Raw genomic sequence first — 21137 nt, 5'->3', positions numbered from 1 at the left:
TATAGAAATGCACATTTCTATTATTACTTATTTTTGTACCTCAATACATTTCAAACACTATATGTCTGACAGCTATTAGATTTTACATATAAATGTTACTGACAGCAGCACATCAGAAGGATATGGAAGACCTGTTCTGCCAGTTAAAAAAAAAGAAAAATATTCATGATAAAAAAAAGAACCTTTAGTTTGAATGATTTTATTTCATATTTTTGACTTTTTTTTTTTTTTTTTTTTTTTTTTTTTTTTAGCAATTCACCCTAAAAATGGAAACCTTGATTATCAATACAGATGCAGACTTCTATTGATTAATAAATGATGTAATTTTGATGATTGTTGATCTGCAGCTGAGCTGACATTGATCTGCTGGTGAGATGACCTCAGATCAGCGGGAAATGAATCCAGAGAAACCAGTGACATCAGTAACACTTTATTTAGAGGTGGTTTCTGTAAAAATGTGAAGTCAGTGGTTCAACGCAGAGGTAAGAACATCGGGTGTGATTTCAACACAATAAAACATCCGACACATCAACGTGAGCAGACGACACCAACGTATACCAGTTAGTGTAGGATCCAGGATCAATGAGACATCCCAGGTTCCTGAAACGCATCGTGACATCATGCATGATGCATTAATCAATAAAACATCTTTCGAGAAAAGCTTCAAGTTAATTCGGAACAAAACGAGCAGCTTCACCATTAAACATGACAGCAGCAGTCAGGGGCCTCCAGCAGGCCCCCACGGCCCCCTGGTTCTGAAGTTAAACACCATGAAAGCATGGAAGTGCCAGCAGGTTAAAATGAAGCGCCATATAAAAACACATAATATCATCAATCAGTCATGTGGTTACATAAGTCCAGAACAGAGTGAGAATCCAGCAGGGCCGGAGTCTCCTCCCAAGGGACCCCAGGGTCAACGTTTGTTGTGTGCCCCCCCTCCCCCTCAATGCCCCAACTGCACAGGACGGTGTCATTATTTTCTCAGACACCCGAAAACACTCTGCAGCTTACTTGCGCTGATCAATTGATTAATTGTCTGAGATAAAAGTGTTTAATTGATGATTGATTAGTCATTTTTAAGCTAATATATTTTCTGACTCAACATTTTGGGTTTTTGCTGTTCAACAAATCTGAACAAAATCTGGTTGGCTATCCAGTCTTTTTCAGCTGGATTTAGTGAATGTTTAGATGAACAATAAACATTTTTACCGTCGATGGAGCTGCAGATTCCACAGCTGATCAATTATTGTGATTCATTTAACTGATTTGCTTTCTAATCAATTAATGGGTTTGTTGCAAATGATTTGTCACTTATCAGAATAATTCAACTAGCGATTGGATAACTATTTCAGATCTGATCATTTTTTTATTTAAAATGTCCCAAAATAAAGAATCCTTAAACATCTCAATTTATCTAACCAAAAGTCCACAAAAACAATTAGTTTAGCTGGACTCAGTTGTTTGATGGTCCAGTTGAAAGACTGATTATGAAAACTGTTCTATCAATAAATCCATCAATAGACTGATTCAGCCGTGAACAATATAATGAGTGCATAGCAGCACTCTTACAGCCTGAAATGAATGATTTTCTGTCTCTAAATCCAACAGTTCTGATCACTATCGACTAATCTTGCTGCATCATTTGACAATCGAATCTTATTGATTATAAATGGTGAAAGATGTTCATTTTAGATGTCTCGATTTGTTCAACCAACAGTCAAAAAACCCAAAGATGTTCAGTTTACTGCTATAAGTCTACAAATATTCACATTTTGAAGTGGGAATCGGTGACCTTTTTAACAACCAGGCTTTAAAATGAATCAGTTATCAATGTGTTAGTTGATTAATTTCATACTGACGTGCAAAGTAAAGACGTGAGTCTGTTCGCGCAGAGCAAAGTTCAGTTACAGGAAAAGACCAAACGTCTTTGTGGAAACACTTTCACATTCAAGCTGTCCCAAAAGAAAAAAAAAGTGTGACAGTAAAAGGCCACTGAACCACAGCTTTCAGCCACATCTCACTGTTTTTTCGGCTCATTATTTGAACAATAAATAGATTTCCTTAATCTCAAACGTTAAAACGTTTCGCTTTGTTCGACCAACACAAAAATATTCACCATTCAAGAACAGCAGAAAGTCTCGAACAAATAGCCGCCGCGTTCACCTTATAATCGATCAATCGATCACGCGTTAACACACGTTTGAACAGCTTGTTATAGCACTCATGAATGTGGAGCTCCGGCTGCCTCCACTCAACAGTGGTTTGTCCCTGGATCTCTCAGCAGCATCAGTGTCCTCCAAGCACAGTCACAGTATCAGAGTTTGTCCACCAGAGAGCAGAGGTTTTTACTTTGTAAAATGTCCCGGACCAAAAACAAAACAAAAAAACACTTATTGAAAATAAAAAGAGACAAAAATCACAGAGTCCTGCTAACAGTCCTGCTGAATGCCTTTAAAAGTTCCTCCATGTGTCCACGGTGACTCACAGCCGAGTCCATTCACTGGATTATCCATCAAGTCAATTTAAGGAAGATCAAATCCTTTGTGAAAAGGAGTCCTCAGCAGACATTGTCATGTTTAAAAAAAAAATTAAAATGAAAATAATTTTGCAAATCTTAAACCCGAAAAATATTGAACATACAAATTATCACATGGTGGACCTGGTAGAGATTGGATGACTGGGGTGAAATGAGGACCGGATAAAGATGTAGGACCAAGTAGAGGTAGGGGATTGGGTACAGATTGAGGATCAGATAGAGATGGAGGATAATCAGGTAAAGGTGGAGAATCAGGTACAGTATGTCAGCTGATATCTCTGTGAATCTCCTACTGTTGGGCCAACGGGCTGCAGTGAGTAATTCTTACATTTCTGCTGTCATCAGCAGTCCAGAGGGATTCCCAGCCGGAGGGTCCCGGGCCCAAACGTGGGTTCAGAGCAGGTCAAAAGAAAACTGGTTTCTCAGTTCTTGAAAATGAAAGCGTTGTTCTGGAAATTCACTTCAGAGTGAGGAGTGACATCACAGCTCAAGCAGTCGATGGATGGCGTCCGTTTCAATCATGTGACCAAAAAGACATCTCCCAGAACAGGGTCAAACACACGTGCTACATGTTAAATTGTTATAATCTTGTGCTGTACTGTAATCACGTTACGAGTAGATGCAACGACCAATTAGTGGATCAACAGGAAGTCATTTTTAAAACAACCTTTTCAATAAGAGTTGTTGACATAAAAAGGGGAAAGTTTGGAGATAAACCACGATGATGTGATTCTGTCCTCCAAATCAGCAATTAATAATCCGATGCGCTGCCTGAAGTTCCATTTAATTAAAAACAGGGCTTCGATCTGCTAGTTATGTTCATGATTCACTGGTTATTCTTGAAGTCTGAGTCCACAAAAACAACCCAAAGGGACATCTTCATTTGTCTTTCATCAATCCTAAAGATAATTCCGGTATTGATTAATCTGCAGATTATTTTCACGATTGATCTGATAAATACCGGTTATTAAACTTAACTGATATCTGAGGCTGAAACCAGAAAATATTTCAAGTGTTTTCTGAAAAAATGACTAAAATTATTACAATAGTTGCTGATCAATCGACTTATCGACTAATTGCTGCGGCTCTGACTGTGAGGTCGCAGCAGGTAGGAACCAGTGCAGCTCGGTAACTGTGAGAACTGGTCCTGATTGCGCGAAGGAGTCCGTTTGTACCTTCAGTGTGTCTCCACAGCTTGCTGCTGGTCCGCGCCCTAAAGTGAGCGTCTCTGTCTGATCAGCTGACTGAGCTCAGGTCCAATCAGGTGAGAGGAGCACTGCAATCGGTCGGTCTGTCAGACGTGAATGACGACGTCCTCGTCTTCGTCCTTGACCTGCTCCTGTAACCTGTCTATTGACTCCCTCGTCCTCCCTCCGGCCCCCTCACCCTCCTCCTCCTCAGGGGCCCCACAGGGGCGGATAATGTACCTGTAGTCTCCTCCGAGGGCCAGCGCGGCGCCGGACCCTACCATCAGCCAGTCCTTCTCCTCGTCCTCCGCCCGACGCTGCCAGGGGACGCTCCAGCTCCCACCTGCCGTCGCTTCCTCCTCTGGCCCCGGGCCCTGGACTCCTACTGCTCCCTTACCTAGCTCTCCCTCATCCCCCTCCAGGTTGACGTACAGTAGAGGTTCCTTCGGCGGAGGGCCGGGGGAATAGCTGAGCCACAACGTCTCCAGCTGGCCGACCAGGTACTGGAAACTGGGACGACATTTTGGGACTGGACTCCAGCAGCTGTGCATGATCTCATAACTGAAAACCAAAGAGGGAGAAAAAGAAGAAGGAGGAGGTTTAGATTCTCCTCGGTCACCAGGCGAGTCCCAACATCCAGCTGTTTGTTCACCAGCCAATCACCAAGAACTCAGAATGGCACCAACCAGTAACAACTGTTCAGTTTTATCTTGAAAAGGTCCTCACTTTGTGCATTTGTGTTGTTGTTTACAGACTCACAGGTCGTGCCTGCAGTGCGTTGTTGTGTTGTTATTGTTTACAGACTCACAAGTGGTCTCAGCAGTGTATTATTGTTGTTGTTGTTGTTTACAGACTCACATGTCATCCCTGCAGTCAGGAGGTTTCTTCAGACGCTCTCCTTTGATCAGGTACTCGTAGATCTCAGAGTTTTCCACTCCGGGATACGGAGTCTGACCACGAGTCATGATCTCCCACATCGTCACGCCAAACGCCCACTAAAACACACACACACACACACACACACACACACACACACACACACACACACACACACAATGCATATTTAAAGAAGAAGCACATTGGAATCGTTGGTCCTGAGAAATTATTCCTCCTGATCCAGATCACCTGTTCACACCAGGTGTGTGTGTGTGTGTGTGTGTGTGTGTGTGTGTGTGTGTGTGTGTGTGTGTGTGTGTGTGTGTTTGTGTACCACATCGCTCTGTGTGGTGTAGACGTTGTCAGCCAGACTCTCCAGAGCGATCCACTTGACGGGCAGTTTGGAGACGGAGCCCTGACGGTAATAATCTCCACTGTAGATCTTCTTGGAGAGACCGAAGTCTGCTACACACACCGTCATGTTCTCATTCAGCCTGAAAAAAACACACACACACACACACACACACACACACCTCTTTAAAACTGCTAACCCACAGCTGCAGAGTTTATTATAGCCACGGTGTGAATAAACAGGCCTGAAGATTCATCTGTTCTTAGTGCAGGTGGAAATTTTGTTTAGGGTTAGTGGATCAATCAGTTTGATTGGTGGACTGATCAGTTGATCTGAATGGTGGGTCGATCGGTTGGTCTAATTGGTTGGATTCGATCGGTTGTTCTGATTGGTGGACTGTTTGGTTCATCGATCAATTCGTCTTATTAGTAGACTCACATGCAGTTTCGGGCGGCGAGGTCTCTGTGGATGATGTTCCTGCCGCTCAGATACTCCATGCCCCGAGAGATGTCCAACATGAACTGGATCAGAGACTGCACAGTCAGGTCCTGGTGGAGAGACAGCAGCTTCTCGTTTATATCGATCAGACAACAGGTCAGAGTGGAAATAATAAAGTTGAGACTCATTCCTTACAAACGGCTCATCTCCCAGTCGGGACAGCAACAGGAAAGTGTGCAGATCTCCGTGCTTCATGAACGGCAGAACCACCATCGGGATCGGCAGCCGCTGGCCGGGACGTCTGTGGAGACTCACTCCTATTGTGAAGGACAGCCTGTCAATCAAACCACCTGACCTCTGTCTCCTAGTTACCATGTGTGTGTGTGTGTGTGTGTGTGTGTGTGTGTGTGTGTGTGTGTGTGTGTGTGTTACCAATGAGCTTGATGACATTGGGGTGGTTGAAGTCTATCATGTAGGCCGCCTCCTTCAGACACTGTTCGATGTCACCTGACGAAGTGATGTCAGCTGGAGGAGGTCACACACGCACAATTATTTATTTGCTTTCAGCCTCTTACCCTCTAACAACTGCTTTTATCTTCCTAACCTCCTTTGCTTAAGCTGCTTTCAGCCTCGTGTGGGCTTTCAGCCTCCTACACATCTAACGCTTCAAACCTCTGCTGCTTCCGTTTTGTCGTTTTTGTTATCAGTCTGCAGTTTTCCTTTCCAAAAAAAAATCTGAAAAGAAGAAGAAGACAAAGAAGAAGAAGAAGAAGCATCTGACTCACATTTCAGCACTTTCACCGCCACTTTCTGGACAGACGAATCCTCGGTCTTCAGGAAGGCCTCACGCACTGAGCCGAACTCACCTGCACAGATAAACACCATCTTAAACATCCAATCATATTTTGATTCAAGTATTTAGACATGTTATTAATATTTCACATTTATTTTCTTCATAATTTGGTGCTATTTTTACTGGACATTTCATCAGTGTTTTTTAAACATGTTGAATATTTGAATAATGTTATGCACATTTTATTTACTTTGCAGCTATTTATAATTGTTCAGACATTATTCACACTTCAATATATGATATTTTCCTGACTTATTTCAGCTACATTGGTAATATTTTTACGTGTATTTAAAAAAATGTATTCTGATATTTTAAAGATTTATCTGAAACGTTAGAGATACTTTGTGCATATTGTCTTCCTATTTAAAAAAAAATATTATTTGGAATTTTAATAAAAATTTTGGACAAACATGTTTTCATTAATTTGATGTTGTTTTCAGACGTGTTTTTTTTTTTTTTTTATATATATATATATATTATAATGACAATACTGTTTTTAGAACAGATAGAAACAGGTTTGATTACACACATGAACTCGTCCTGAGTGCGCGCCGCCCTCAGTCTTGTCTGGCAGGTTGGGTAGAGAAGCATCAAGTGTGTTTGTTGCCGTGCTATACGATCAGTCAGCAGATGACTTCACATTCACAACCTTTACTGACACTCAGCACTTCGTTCTGTTTTGTACACAGTCAGCGCCACACTAACACTAAAGAGACCAACTCTAACCAGAACCGACAGAAGTGTGTATCTGCAGTTACAACACAAGGCTAGCCAAAGCTAACTTTGTTTTTCCCTCCGAAACCATCAGGCTTGCTTTAACTTTAACTCTTCACGTGTTTGTTTTTTTCCCCCAAAATAGTCTGTTTTTCAGTTGTACACAACAGAGAAACATTGAAGTTACATCTGCCGGAGGAGCAGGAACAAACACATTTTGGTATTTTAGCTTCATAAAAAAAAATCTATGAAATAAGTGGAGTTATCATTTCCGTTCCCGTGATTTTTATTTAAATTCCTCTTGTTTTAAAGACAAGCAACATAATTTATTGCTCAAGGCATGTAGCTGTTGTCTACTGAGGCTTCCTGTTATTGTGCTGTTGTGGTACCTTTCCCCAGCATGTGTCCCAGCGTCAGCAGCCTCTCCTGAATCAAAACGTCCTGCAGTTTGTTCTTCAGCTCGTCGTTGATGCAGAGACTGTCCACTGGAGCGACACACAATGCCAAGTGTGTGAAACCAACACACAACCACAAACAGACACAGCAAAAGCAGAGACAATCCTGTACACACACCCAGAAGGCTCTGTGAGTTCTGGTAATAAGGGTACATTAATTAACATTAATTGATGCGGTTATAAGTATTTACTAACAGTAAATCAACAGTTACACCATATAATCATTTACTAACTGTGTTTGTGTCAACTAAGGTATTAATTCATACATTATTTAATAGTTTCTAAAGATGCTATTGACAATTGTAAACAGTAACAGGCAATAAATGCCCGTTAGTTAATACAGTAATTAGCATTAAGTAATTGTTGATATTGCTGATTATGGAATTAATTAATGTGAAGTCGTGTTCCCTTATTGCAAAGAGTTACTTTTTAATTTTCTGAAATGTATTTTGGGTTTTTATCTATGTGCATTTGTTTTGCATTTTGAGAATTGCTCTTTTCATGTCTTTTAAACAACGTCCCCTCTGTGGAGGTTTGTGTTGCTTCAGCTGCTGTTGGGGGGAAAAAAAACACTCAATGATCTCCTCACAGAGAGCCGATTCACCGCCACATCTCAGCTCACACACCAGACACAGACAACCTCAGACTCACAGGTGGACTCCTGCAGATCAGTGGTGTTTCTGCTGAATGATCGAGCTACCGTGAAGGAGACCAAACTCTCCGGACCCGGATTCTTAAATGCCGAACTGCAGACAGACAGAAAAACAGATGTTAAACTTCTTTTTTTTTTCTTTTTTTTTCCTTCATGTCATCACATCCAGAAAGCTGGTTTGAGTCAAGCGTTCGGCTTCGTACCCAAACTGTGTCTCTTTTCCATGACGCTGAGCGACAACAGTCAGCAGCAGGCCGACCACGGTCGCCACCAGCAGGCCGAGCAGCAGGCCGACCCACATGTGGCTCCGCTGGGATGGGACCTCCACTGAGGGACCAGCAGGGAGGCAATAATCAGCCCATTAGATCACCAATCAATCAATAAACATCATTAATCATCAGGTAAAACTGACCACAGTATGTGTGAAAGCGGATCACGACCCCCTCCACCCCCTTTACCTGAGGTGGGCAGCACCAACACCGGGGAGCTCCAGGGTCCACAGCCCACCGCTGTACAGGCCGACACCTGGAAGGAGGCGTTTAAGAAGCGTCCGCCTCCCGACAGCTGAGCCGAGTTCTCCTTAAACAGCAGCGGCTCCTGGACACACAGGAAACATCTTCTATACATAATCACACTGATAATAAAAGACATGCTGAACCAGGGTGGATAAGTAAATGTAAATGTCAGTTTATATGCAGATGAGTCTTTGATCTATGCTCCCATCCTGCCAACAGACCCTCAAAAACTTTGTTGGTAAGGAATCTCATATAAGGGTGGATAAAAAAAAGTTCTGAAAGTCCCCGTTCACCATAAATGTGCTGGTCAAAATAATAGAAACAACAGTCAACAGACAACCTGCAGCCTCCTAAATGATCAGTTAAGTGACAGAAAACCAATCTGCAGCAAACATTTGAACATTGATCAAATGTTTTATCTTCTGGTTTGTGTGTATAACCCAGATAAATGTGTTGCAGTGAAAATTTCGATAATTCCCAGAGGGCGAATAAGGAAGCCTGAAAACAAAACACTCGATTAAATAAAGTGTTCTGTTCCTCTCACCTGTGCTTCTCCTCTCAGAGTCCATTGCACCTTGTAGGCCAACAGTTTCCCCTGAAGCTCGTCCTCCTGAAGCTTCGCCCAGTTCAGCGACAGGTGCTGCTCCGAGAGGTCAAAGGTCAGGTTCCTGGGGGCCGCCAAAGGCACTGCGGGAAGAGTTTAAAACCCAGTGAGTCACAGTGCACTGATGATCAGCACCATTTCCCTGCAGCGCGCCCTGCTGCGTGGATGCCGCTATCTACGGTTTGTTTCCATGTGAAACATGTCGCTCACGAACCAAAACAAAAGTCTGTGTCATTCAAGCGCAGCTCTCAGAGTTACTAACAACAGCTGCAAATACATTAATTGACAAGTTTATACAAGCTTCTGTTGTTTTGTACTAAACGAGAGTATCTTCTAATTTCATCACAACTGAAAGCATCATTTGGACATTAAAGAACGTTTAAATTAGTTTTATTTCCCTTCTTTCAGATGATATTTTTATTCTGCTTTAACCGTCAACTTTTGCTCAGTGCGACTCTGAATGGTCAGAGTCTGCAGGAATACAGCTCAGCTCGGGGGTTCCTCTGAATGTGGGTCACTGTGGACAGAAACACTTGCTGAACAAACACCATGTGATCCGAATGCTAAAGGCGACTCCGGCTGGTCTGAGGTTAGCGTTCCTGCAGGTGGCGCTGCAGCAGAGTCCTTTCATCTGGATTGAGGCCACAAAACAAAAGCTGATTGTACGGAGGGGACTGGAATCTACTGGACCAGATCCAAACACACATGCATGTGCGTGCAAACACACACACACACACACACACACACACACACACACACACACACACACACACACACACACACACACACACACAGCATCAGAGTTGAGCTGGTGAAGCAGTAAACCAGAGGCTCCTCTGTTTACTGATGAAACACTGAACTCTGAAACCAGTCGAACTGTCAGGACAGCTCGACGCTCCAAACACCAACCAGAGAAACAACCATAGACTGTATGAAAATGTTCATAGTCTCCAGGTCTGAAACCAATGCAGAAGTGCATTAAAGTGCAATACCACGGAGGGCCACTAGGGGCTGGCTTAAAAAAAAAAAAAAACCTCTGGAGCCATAAAACCCTCACATCTGAACACGAGACAGCTACCTGTTGTCTGAAGGAAATATTAGTCGAGCTCACGTGTCAACCCACCATGACATCACTCATTGGTTTATGAATGGCTGTTTTGAAACCTCCAGTCTGGCATTTTGGCCGTCTTCAACTTGTTTTTTGTTTTTACCCAGAGGTGGAGGATAAAGTCAGGTTGAGTCAGACTGTCTTTGACAGCAGGAGGCTCCAACTAGTGGTTGGACCAAGAACTACAACACCTCTACAGTTACAGTGCATGTATCTTCATTGTTGGATCATCATTTTTTTTTTTACACCGTTAACCATCACCATCACCTCTCTGACATCACCTGTCTTACCTGACTCGGGTGTGAGGAAGTTCAGCCACGGGGAGAAAGGAGATGCCCCCACCTCGTTCACACAGGAGACTCTGACGCTGTAGTTGGCGTGACTCTTCAGATCAGACAGCACGTAGAGGTGAGGAGGAACCCGAGTCTCCCGCTGAGGGAGGTTCCACCTCTGGACGGACCGCCATGACACCTGAGGAGGATGAGGAAGAGGACAAAAAACGAATTTTAAAAACTGATGATTTATCATATCTGTGTGTGTGTGTGTGTGTGTGTGTGTGTGTGTGTGTGTGTGTGTGTGTGTGTGTGTGTGTGTGTTACCTGGATGAGGCAGGTGGACAGCTCAGAGTGACCAGTGAATCCTGGTTTCCATGACAACGTAGCGTTGTGGTTCATCTTTCGGAGGACCTGCAGGCCAACTGGAGCCGCTGGCAACACTGAGAAGACAGACAGACAGTGTTCAACAAGTCCCACCCCCAAAGCCCTCACTTCCAATCACAGCTCAGCCTCTTCTAGTACAGGATCAAGGATCCAGACTCCAGAACACTTGTGTGGATCTGAATGGAGGTCCGGTAGGTGGACTCACCTTTCAGGTAAACTGTTCCAGTTCGGGACACGGAGATCCCTCTGGCATTCTTCGCTTCACAGTAAAACTTCACACTGCTGTTCACACCTGCAGGCACACGTTTTTGTTGTGAAACAGGAAGTCCAGATGCATTATGGGTCACGTAGGCTGGTCGTATGAGGTTAAAACAGGAGAGGGGGCTGCAGCTGATTCAGAATCTGGATCAATAAGTGAGATCAGTTTAAAACTGATCGTCCCTTTAACACACGACTTCCTGAACGACTTTATGACTCAGTGACAGGAAACTGTGTGTGTATTTGGACATGGATTTTAAATGAATCAATCAACACATAACTGAACTTCAGACATTCAGCTTTAATTGAATCACTTATTTATTGATTTACTGTAACAAATAGCCATGATTGATTAACATGATCAGTTTAGCAGACCGCACAGTCTCCTCACAGAAAACTCTCTGACCTGAGACGTGGAAGACGGAGGGGGACGGTCTCGGTTCTCCCTCCTGGACCCCCCCCAGCCACCACAGCACCTCCACGGGCTCGGGGGGGCCGATGGCGGCACAGGTGAGGTTGAAGGGAGCGTTCGGGAATATTGCCACATCCTGCGGCTCCTGGACAAAGTGAGGGACACCTGCAGAAGGGTGATGAAGTAAAGAAGGAGCATGATGGGAAATATGTTGCGAGGAGAGGAGGAGGCACAGAAGAGGAAAAAGAAGAAGAAGCAGAGAGTAGGAGGAGGAGGAAGAGGAGTTCCGGCAGACTGAGCAGGACTCAGCAGCAATGCATTCAGTCAGACTGCTGCTGCTGAGCTGAGAGGCGTTCACTGACTCTATGGTGCATTAGAGGTCCTCACCTTCCACTGTAATCGAGGCTCGTTCAGAGGAGAACGTCAGACCGTGGAACTCCACCTCACACCAGTACTGACCCGCATCCTGCTGCTGGACCGACTTCACACTAGAACCAGAAGACAGAATATCAGAACCTGGACCAGAACCCAAACCTGGACCATGGATGGTGAAGTGTCTCCAGCAGGGTCTTTTTGTGGGATTTTTCAACTGAAGCAGTTCTGATTCAGATTTTAGAGCCTCCATCAGCTTTTTTCAATTTTTTAAGCAGCGGCCCCCAGACAAAGCCTTTTGGTACACCACCATTTGTATAGGAGCAAAAAACAAAGATTCATAGAAGAGAATATAAACCAGAGAAGAGAAATACATCTGTTTTTGTCACTCTTATGCTCTGGTTCTGTTAAATGATCTGATTGACTAAAGGATTGTCTTCATTTTGCAGAGTTGCTCTCATCAAAATCCTCCAATGTCAAAGAAAATGCTACTCTAAACTGTAACCAGCTGCAGCACAATAATGCTACTCTGACAAAAAAGCAAAAGCCCTCATACAAACCCTTGTGGTACTCTATCAATTGTTAAACAGCAAAAAACAAAGATTCACAGAGCACAATAGAGGGAGAAATATTTTTGTCGTTGTGATTTCATACTCTGGTTCTGCTGTTAAATGACTTAATTCATGAAAACCAACTCCTTCTCATCGTCATCATCATCATCATTATCAGTCTCAAGTTCATCTTCATCTGCAGATACAATTTCTAAAAAGTAGAGGCATGTGCAATTATAAAAAAAAAACAGAGGTCCTCATACAGAGCCTTGTGGTGCACCATCATTTGTTTAAGAGCCAAAACTAAACAGACACACTTCTGTATCACTGTGTCTGGTTTCAAGCATTGGAGCAGTGACATAATACTGCCACCATCAGGTCAGACTGTGAAAAACAGCACCGCCCTCTATAATGTTAATCCAGCAGACCGTTGTTTCAGGGTATTGTGTGTCCCCAGGTCTTTAGGGTTAAATAACTGATGGTCCTGCAAAGACAGTGTTTTAGTGCTGGTGTCTGAGCAGACGACGATGGAGGAGGTGAGGCGTCATGTTTCTGCTGTTCCTCTAATCTTTACTCTTTTGCTATTCAGGAATCTGAGAATAAAGCCGATTTACCAGCCACTGCTCACCGAGACATGCAGCTTTGAGGTCAGTTTCGCAGGCGTCATGTAGCACCGTTTTAACTCCCTTTGCTCACCCCAGAGCAGCAATCAGACCTGACAGTTTCATTTCCCAAAGGGCCCCTGAAGCTGCTGAATTCCAGTCAGATCAGAGACAAGAAACCTGAAGTCTAATCTGAGAGGCTAAATATGGGAAAATCTGAATGGACTCTTGTACAAGTGCAGCCTGGAATAAAACTTCAACCCATCATGAATCCAAACATGAGATACACACTAAGATTCACTTCTTCACCTGCAGCCAGATGTCACTGATTATTCTGCTAATTTTAAACTGTATTCAAAATACTAGTTTGACTCTTTATGTTTACACAGAGTTACTGCTGACATTTGGATCAGTGAGTCATGTTTAAATAGAAAAATATGTTTTACCAAACACTCACAGAGAACCTGAACCTTAACCGGAACCAACAAATGACAAAAAGTTGGAACCTCAGCTGGAATCAGAATCGTTTTACATCATTTTAATCCGTCCCCGGGAGGAGTGATGAAGATAGAGTCAGTCAGAGGAGGAAGAGGAGGAGGAGCAGGAGAAACAGAGAGGTCGGTGTTCAAAGTAAAGAGCAGCTCTGCCTCTATTTACTGCCAATCGACTGTTTAACCATCAAACAGAGCAGAAACACCAACAACAGTACTGACCTGCAGAAAGACGCACTCCAACCAGACTTCATGGTATTTTTTACTGTTTTAACAGCATAACAGTAGAGAGAGAAAGCGTGTCTGATGTACTGAAACAAATCCTTCAATTTCAGTTTTTACTGATATATTTGTTTTCTAAGCTCATAGTTTCCACTTTGTTGTGTATTTACTTGATTAATCGATCGATTGATTGATCCGCTGAGTGCGAGTGTTTCCGAACCTGTAAGAGGTCTCCCAGTGATGCTCTCCCAGCGTGAGGAACACCTGGTCGGTGCTGTAGAGCTTCTCTCCGTCCTTCATCCACATGATTTCCGGCTCCGTCACCCCCTCCACAGCACAGCCCAGCCTCACCTCGTTCCCCTGAGACACTGTCTGATTGGATGGGTGTTTCGTGAACAGAACACCTGAAGGAGGAGGAGGAGAAAGGGTCGATATTATCTGACTGAAGCACTGAACCTCTCTGTTCTTCAGTATCTATGTATGCGAGTGCCTTTGTGCACACATCATATCTTTCTATAATAACTGTTGTTTATGTGCAACTCACAGCTTAAAGGCCCAGAAAATACAAAGATTGCCCACAAAAAAATTCAAAAATCAAACAGGAACTGTATGAAACCTGCTCATCCAAAACACCTTAAAACCTGCCAATACATCAATACTATATCATGATACGAGACTACATATCATCTTCGATTTTGGATAATATAACATGGACGAGTGAACTGGCAGCAAAGCAGCCTATCTTAAAAACAAAGAGCAGAAGCTAAACACTAAATCCAGGCCAAATGCATGAAAGACGACTGGCAAACAAAAACCCACTGTGTGAACGTATGAGGTAAAAAGCTTCTGATATCATTGCTCCATCATTAGGACACGAGTGCATCAAACTATAAACACATTACATGAAATTAATGTGCCACTGTAGTCTTATTCTTTCAGCTGCAGCTCCGGCTATGTCAAATGGACCAGGGGAGCTAAGAAGAAATATATATACATATATATATATATACATATATATAAACATAATGCATCTACGATGAGTGTCATATTCCAAGAGAACTGATTGGTCAGTAAGTGGTGCTTTTCTGAGTATTGATCCATTATCTCAAACATAAGCTGCTCCAGAGCAGGTTATTTGTGAGGACAGTTCAGAACCTGCCTGATAATCTGGATGTTTTTTAAGTTTCCTCCAGTATCACAGTGACAGTTGTATTTACGTCAATAATACACCGCAACCAGTAGCTGCTCAAGGCCACTTCTGCTGCTGCTAAAGATACAGTATGACTGAATGTGAACAGATACATATTGAAAACCGTTTTGGTTGGATGATGTTTGCCCGTGGCACGTGACATCATTTCCCTCCACACATGACATCATGAAGCAGCAAGCAGGTGACGGTGATGTCATCAAAAGTCGTGTTGAGAGATGACGTCACGCCGAGGGGAGGCAGGTGACCTCAGCTATGTTCCTCTGAGATTTATCTGTTATAATTACCGTCCAGCTCCCAGAAGCTCCGCCGCTGGTCATGTGTACTGTGGGGCAGCAGTGTCCATCACAAACTGGTTCGGTCACTTCATTTGTCATGTAAACAGCCGAGGTTCGATTTCAAAGCAGGCTTTCTTTGTTTAGCAGGATTCTGTGTTGTTGTTTTTTTTCCAGTATATTCACACCTTTATTCTTATGTATTATTACTCTCATGTTTTACATGTATGCACATGCTGTCTGATTGCGATTATCATTTTTCTCTCTAGATGGTACTGATTGATCCACATTCAATCCTGAAGTTTTTCTCCTCACAGTTAAGTTTGTCTTAACTGCAGAAGATGCCCGACAGCTCAGACACACGTCACTGAAGCCGTCTGAAAGCTCACGCTCCCTGCACTTTGCCCACTGACCCCTTGTTTACGAGTTCGCACGCCAGACTCCATTCTAAAACGGCTCCGTTAGTTTGTCTGTAAACTGGGTTCTGGGACGTGTGTTGGGCCTGACGGGTTTGATACGAGTCTCCTGCTTAATTCGGCACAAATACAACAAACCAACAAGCAACGTATTGCAATAAAAGCTGCCGTTTTTACTGATCCAGCTCGGTCTTAAAAAAAAAAAAAACGCTCGCTGAGGGGTGCTTAAAGCGATGAAAAGTTAAATACAAGTTTGGATAACCTACCGCTGGGTGTGCTGGGTGAACGCCGAGTTCAGAAAAGGCTCGTTTAGACTTGTTTAAAATCCTCACTTTAAGTTTTACCAGATGTAAATATTTGCCAGAAAGTAAAAGGGTTTAAACTGAATTCTTTTGGATGAAGTTCGGCTCATAAACAGACTCATTCGCTCCATCAGCTAATCGAGATCATTGACACTCACCGCTCCCGCAGGTCCCCGTCGGATTCCGCAGAAAAAACACAACAATCCACAGAAGCAGCTTCATTTTGTCATTTTTTTTTTTCCCGTCTGCCGTTTCAAACCGGGACTCGCATGAACCGGGTCGGTTCGATTCGGTTCGGGTCGGGTCAGTCTCCCACTCCGTCACTGAAGCTGCATCTCCCAGTAGACAAACAATCAGGATTTCAGTGACGCAAACAACGAGGCTGCAGTCCAGAGGAGGAGGAGGAGGAGTCACAGAGGAGGAGTGGGAATTTCGAAGAAGTCAAAATAAAGTTCACAATAGAAGAAGACTATCAAGATTTGATTTGTTTTTTTTTGTTGTTTTTTTTTACTATATTTTATCAAATTGGACATTTTTATATAACTTTTTTTTCATTTTTACTTAAGTGTGAAATATTATTAGGGCCCGAGCACCGATGGTGCGAAAGCCCTATCGTTCTTCAAGGAATTGTTATTCCGCGTTATTATTATTCTCCGTAAACAACTGCATTTTTGGAGGCTTTATCATATTCAAAAACTCATGAAAGTTGGTACACTCGTCTCTCCCTGCGAAAAAGTTTGTATTATAGCAGAGTCGCGAGTGGGCGTGGCCAAATGGCTCGCTAGCGCCCCCTAAACAGATACCGCGGCGGCTACATTTACCTACAGCATGTCGTGATAAAAAAGTAATTTTTGTATATAGTATATAATATAGCCAAGGCGATGCGGCTAAGTTTGATGTTTCGCCGTGACACAGGAAGTTGATGTTGATCACTGCTTGCAGTTTTAATTATATATTATATTCCTACATTCAGCTGTAAAGCACTTTGTACCGTGATGAATGTAAATAAAACAGGTAATTGTGTTGTTTGTTTTTATTTAGATTAAAGTAAATCAAGATATAGAAAATTACACTACACTTAATCAAATAAATTTACGTAAAATAAAAAGTAAGTTAAGTTTATGTAAACTAAGTTAAATTCAAGTAAAATAAATTAAATTGAATAAAATGTCCTGTACTGTGTCTTAACAGCTTCATTTGGAGGATGTTGGGATGCACAGTATTTCTTTTGCTCTCCAAAAGTCAGTGTATTCTAACTATATGTTGTTTTTTAACTGAGAACTTCAGGCTTGTGTTTGAGCCTCCAGAACTCAGCAGGACCTGATCGAAATTCAGTCAGCGGAACGTCAATATCAAATATCACTAAAAGAGCATTAAAAAAAGACACAGCTTCATTTTTCAGGGTTTAACGTGCAGAATTAGTGTTTAATGACTCCAAATCCGTTAAAATAAAATTCCTTCATCTACAAACTAAACTCTTAGCATCATTTACAGCATTTAAAGTGGCGGAAGAATAAAATACTGATTAATGACAAAACAGTGGATTAAAAACAGCCTGAACCAGAAAGACGTCATCTTGGAATTCTCTTTAAATGTGTTTTTTGGGCTGAACAAACAACTCTTTTCATTATTGATTAATCTGCTGATTATTTTCTTGATTATAATCTTAATGCAGAAATTATCCGAAAAAAGTGAAAACAGCTGATCAGAGTGACGCCTGTATCCATCAGACCAAACATGACAGAACAAATTGAATGTGTTAAGTGCCATTCAGAGTGCTATGTTGTGATTTGGCACTATATAAATAAAGTTGAATTGAATTGAAATTCTTTTGACAGAAATTCATCTGGAAATGGAGAATAATTTATTTTAGCCTGAATAATCAAAACAGATCAATGTTCTACTGATTAATCGTGCAGCTTTAATGTCCCAAATGAAAAGGCTTGCTGAGTCCAGATTGAAATAAATTATAATCAAAATCTGACATCACATCTTCATAAAAACATGCTCCACCACAGATCAACAGACAACAAACTGCGAAGTAGCACCTGGGCTAGCCGTTAGCTAAGCTAAAGCTAATTTGGCCACTTTGTCCTGTTTCATTCTTCAACATAAATAAGACAGAAGCTCAATCGGAAAAAACTAACGGAGAAAAACGGAGTAGCAGATGAAGCTGGCTTAGCGTACTTAGCGTAGCAGTGCAGACGTCTCTGTTGTGTGTAAACATTTTCAGATAGCTAGTTAAAGATGAATCCAGTCCAAAGCATCAAACACACAGCCAGTTTCTGTAGTTAGTTTCCACTGGATGTTTCTGTCCATCGCTGAGTGAATAATAGTTTTATCATTCAAGGGGAAAACAGTGAAATATCAGAAGCTGCTTTGCATGTCCTGTTCTTCTGTGGTGTTAAATCTGTCCTGTTTGTGTTACTTCCTGTCTCTGTGTGGACCCGTTCCTGAACAACTGTTCCGGCTGGTTTTTAGCAGCAGAAGAGGCAGCTCTGGGTGGTGCAGGGAGGGTGAATGGGCGGGGCCTCATCTGACCCCGCCTCCAGGTGGTGCTCGGAGGTTCGGCCTCATCATAGAGGGTCTTCAGGCAAACTTCTTCTTGGTAGCCGTGAAACGCTCCATGTACTGAGGAGGAACAGCAGAGACATTTAAAACCATTAGACAGAGCAGAACTTGGCCGACGGTGGAAAAAGCTCAACAAAAAGGTCACTGAGGAAAAACTGGACTAAAATTTAGCAGAGAAAACTCAATTCAAAACAAAACGAACATCCGTATGAAAAAGAACGCTGATGTTTTCCGTCTCCTAGCTGCCGACAGACGCTGAGTCCAAGTCAGAGACTCACATCGGATCCTGAACTCAGCGGGACAGGAGGCAGTACTGACCTTGTCGTATCCGGGCGTGTCTCTGAGGTTCTTCACCTCGAACAGGTTCCCCTCCAAGGAGAACAGAGACACCCCGGACTCAGACAGGATGGAGGCAGGAATGGAGGACAGCTCCAGACAGTTCTCCTCCAGACGCAGAACCTTCAGACGGGGACACCGAGAGACCTCCGCCGACAGCACCGAGATCTGGACCGGGAGGAGGAAACCGGATTAATACGGCAAAATAACAACAACCTGGTTTTGCTGTGGGTTCTCTGGAACCTAGCTTGGTTGGTAAGGACAATGAGACTTGGTTCTGGGTTTTTCTGTTTCTGAGCTCCCCGATTTTGATTCTGTAGGACCTGGTTCTGAGTCACCTGGTTCTGGTTGAGGTTGATCTCGATGGTCTGCAGCTCGGACACCCCCGCAGGGACGTTGCGGATCTGGTTTCGGGACAGGTCCAGCAGGTCCAGATGCCTCAAGGTTCCAAGTCCGGAGGGGAACTCTGAGATCTGGTTCCCCGACAGGTTGAGGGTCCGCAGGGCTTTGAGCTGGCCCACAGCGGGAGGCAGCTGCTGGATCCGGTTCCCGTTCAGACAGAGGGTTTCCAGCTTCTTCAGTTTCCCGATCTCACTGGGCAGCACGGCTGAGGACAGAACCAGAACCCATCAGGGTCTCACAGGTCTGGGGGATTGGAGGCTCATCTCAGTTTACTCAAACACTCACTCAGCTTGTTGGAGTTCAGCGTCAGACTTTTGAGCTGGAGGAAGTTTCCGACGCCGGGAGGAAGGACCTCAATCTTGTTCCCAGAGAGGTCCACCGTCCTCAGGTTGGCTGTGAGCCTCTGCAGCTCCTCTGGAAACTGAAACAAGACAAACACCAGGACATATGACCAACTGATATCCATCGATTGAGAGAGGGTTACATCTCCTAATGCACTCGGAGAAATGTTCTATATATAGATGCAATCTTTTTTCAATTAAAATTAATTATTAAAGCAATTCAACTTCTTCTTCTCTGATTGTAACTATATTACGCTGCACAAAGTGTTGCTCCAGTTCTCCCTGCTTGTGGCTGTGATCGAGCTGTTTCCAGGGCGGTGCATGACTTGGTGCTGCAGTGAAAAGTCAGCCCACAGTGAGGAGAACAGCGATTGAGTTTAGTCTCACCTCCTGCAGGCCTTTTCCCGTCAGCTGAAACACTCCCGTCTTCTGGGAGGTCTCCAGGTGAGACTTCAGCGCACTGTTCCCCATCTGTACCTGCAGCCGGGTACTAGTCCTCTACCTAATCTCCGTCTACAGCAGGATGGCAGCAGAGCTCACATCCAGATGGGCGGATCAGCCTTCCACCTCCGCCTCCTTCTCCTCCTCCTCAGGTGTTAATGAGATCAGATGGTGAAATCCTGCAGGACACCGTCGCTCTCTCAGTCTGAAAGCTGAGGTGTTTTTTTTTTATTTTTTATTGACGAAAGTGAACCTGTGATATTCATAGGTCAGTTTAAAACACTGAAAATTATAAATGATCAATCAGCTAATCGTTGTAGTCAGTGGTTAACAGGCAAATCAACTGTCCGAAATCCATTTTGTTATTATTGTGTACGACAAAAAAAAAAAATTTAAAAATTGATATTTATGTTTTGTGGTTGCAGAGTAATTTTATGTCAATTTAAAGATCAAGGATTTCTTCAGTACGTAAAAGTCACTAACAAACTGACAGACTAACCGACAACACACTAACTGACATCCAAATACACGAACAGACAAACATACCAAGTGAAATACAAAACAAACACACTAACAGACTAACTGCACTGTTAGCTTCTTCTTAGCCTCTAATGTTAAAGCTCCGTTAGCACAGCAGTGTTAGCCTGCTAACAGCTCACTCAGCCGGAAACGGATCGAGTTTACTTACGTAATGATGAACGCAAAGCGGCACCCTTTTAGTCCAAATTGTTAAAAAAAAATTTGATCGGATGAAAAGTATGACTTTAAATAGAAGTGAAGAAGTGCTTCTGAGAGGCTCGAGGACCCGATTCACAGATCTGAACTGCACTCCCGACTCAGCGGCGACAGCCAATGGGAGCAGCGAAGAGAAGCGCGTCACTTTTTCGGACATGCGCACTTTCCCTCTACATTTGTCAACATAAACTTTACAGAATAGTTGTAAAACAAAAACACGAAAAGCATATAAATATATAATAACAGATACATAT

The 21137-nt window shown here is 43.1% G+C and overlaps 2 protein-coding genes across 4 annotated transcripts; both read right to left on the bottom strand.

Annotated features, from left to right (window-relative positions):
- Window positions 1-414: 414 nt before the first annotated feature.
- tyro3 (TYRO3 protein tyrosine kinase) lies at window positions 415-16393 on the bottom strand. The gene is made up of 19 exons (XM_069152772.1): window positions 16216-16393; window positions 14078-14261; window positions 12007-12107; window positions 11614-11784; window positions 11155-11241; window positions 10890-11005; window positions 10581-10761; window positions 9123-9265; window positions 8522-8660; window positions 8267-8390; window positions 8063-8157; window positions 7346-7441; window positions 6175-6255; window positions 5822-5914; window positions 5585-5706; window positions 5390-5499; window positions 4934-5093; window positions 4582-4718; window positions 415-4284 (listed from the first exon to the last, which is right to left on the bottom strand). Exons 1-19 carry the CDS (start codon window positions 16277-16279, stop codon window positions 3831-3833), a joined length of 2658 nt encoding a protein of 885 aa, XP_069008873.1. The 5' UTR covers window positions 16280-16393; the 3' UTR covers window positions 415-3830.
- A 1068-nt stretch (window positions 16394-17461) lies between these two features.
- lrrc57 (leucine rich repeat containing 57) lies at window positions 17462-20926 on the bottom strand. Of its 3 annotated transcripts, none has more exons than XM_069152762.1 (6): window positions 20837-20926; window positions 20095-20401; window positions 19652-19787; window positions 19303-19571; window positions 18947-19132; window positions 17462-18688 (listed from the first exon to the last, which is right to left on the bottom strand). In XM_069152762.1, exons 2-6 carry the CDS (start codon window positions 20176-20178, stop codon window positions 18647-18649), a joined length of 717 nt encoding a protein of 238 aa, XP_069008863.1. In that variant the 5' UTR covers window positions 20179-20401; window positions 20837-20926; the 3' UTR covers window positions 17462-18646. The 3 variants fall into 3 exon arrangements, with proteins under 3 accessions (XP_069008863.1, XP_069008862.1, XP_069008864.1); XM_069152761.1 differs by having other exon boundaries at window positions 20095-20360; window positions 20837-20924; XM_069152763.1 differs by having other exon boundaries at window positions 20095-20327; window positions 20837-20923.
- Window positions 20927-21137: the final 211 nt, after the last annotated feature.

Source organism: Embiotoca jacksoni, unplaced genomic scaffold (genome assembly GCF_022577435.1).
Source record: "Embiotoca jacksoni isolate LCO1_2020_lvr unplaced genomic scaffold, fEmbJac1.0.p SCAF_18, whole genome shotgun sequence".
In the NCBI taxonomy this organism is placed as follows: domain Eukaryota; kingdom Metazoa; phylum Chordata; class Actinopteri; family Embiotocidae; genus Embiotoca; species Embiotoca jacksoni.
This window is presented reverse-complemented; position numbering and strand designations above follow the sequence as displayed.

What these genes read in the sequence shown, in the direction of transcription:
- tyro3 (XM_069152772.1), bottom strand. Translation starts at nt 16,279, where the DNA reads ATGAAGCTGCTTCTGTGGATTGTTGTGTTTTTTCTGCGGAATCCGACG. An exon ending in GGGACACATGCTGGGGAAAG is followed by an intron (nt 6,256 to 7,345) that starts GTACCACAACAG and finishes TTATCTGTGCAG; the next exon opens with GTGAGTTCGGCTCAGTGCGT. An exon ending in ACACCACACAGAGCGATGTG is followed by an intron (nt 4,719 to 4,933) that starts GTACACAAACAC and finishes TGTGTGTTTTAG; the next exon opens with TGGGCGTTTGGCGTGACGAT.
- lrrc57 (XM_069152762.1), bottom strand. Translation starts at nt 20,178, where the DNA reads ATGGGGAACAGTGCGCTGAAGTCTCACCTGGAGACCTCCCAGAAGACG. An exon ending in CGGGAAAAGGCCTGCAGGAG is followed by an intron (nt 19,788 to 20,094) that starts GTGAGACTAAAC and finishes GTCTTGTTTCAG; the next exon opens with TTTCCAGAGGAGCTGCAGAG. An exon ending in GCTGAACTCCAACAAGCTGA is followed by an intron (nt 19,572 to 19,651) that starts GTGAGTGTTTGA and finishes TTCTGTCCTCAG; the next exon opens with CCGTGCTGCCCAGTGAGATC.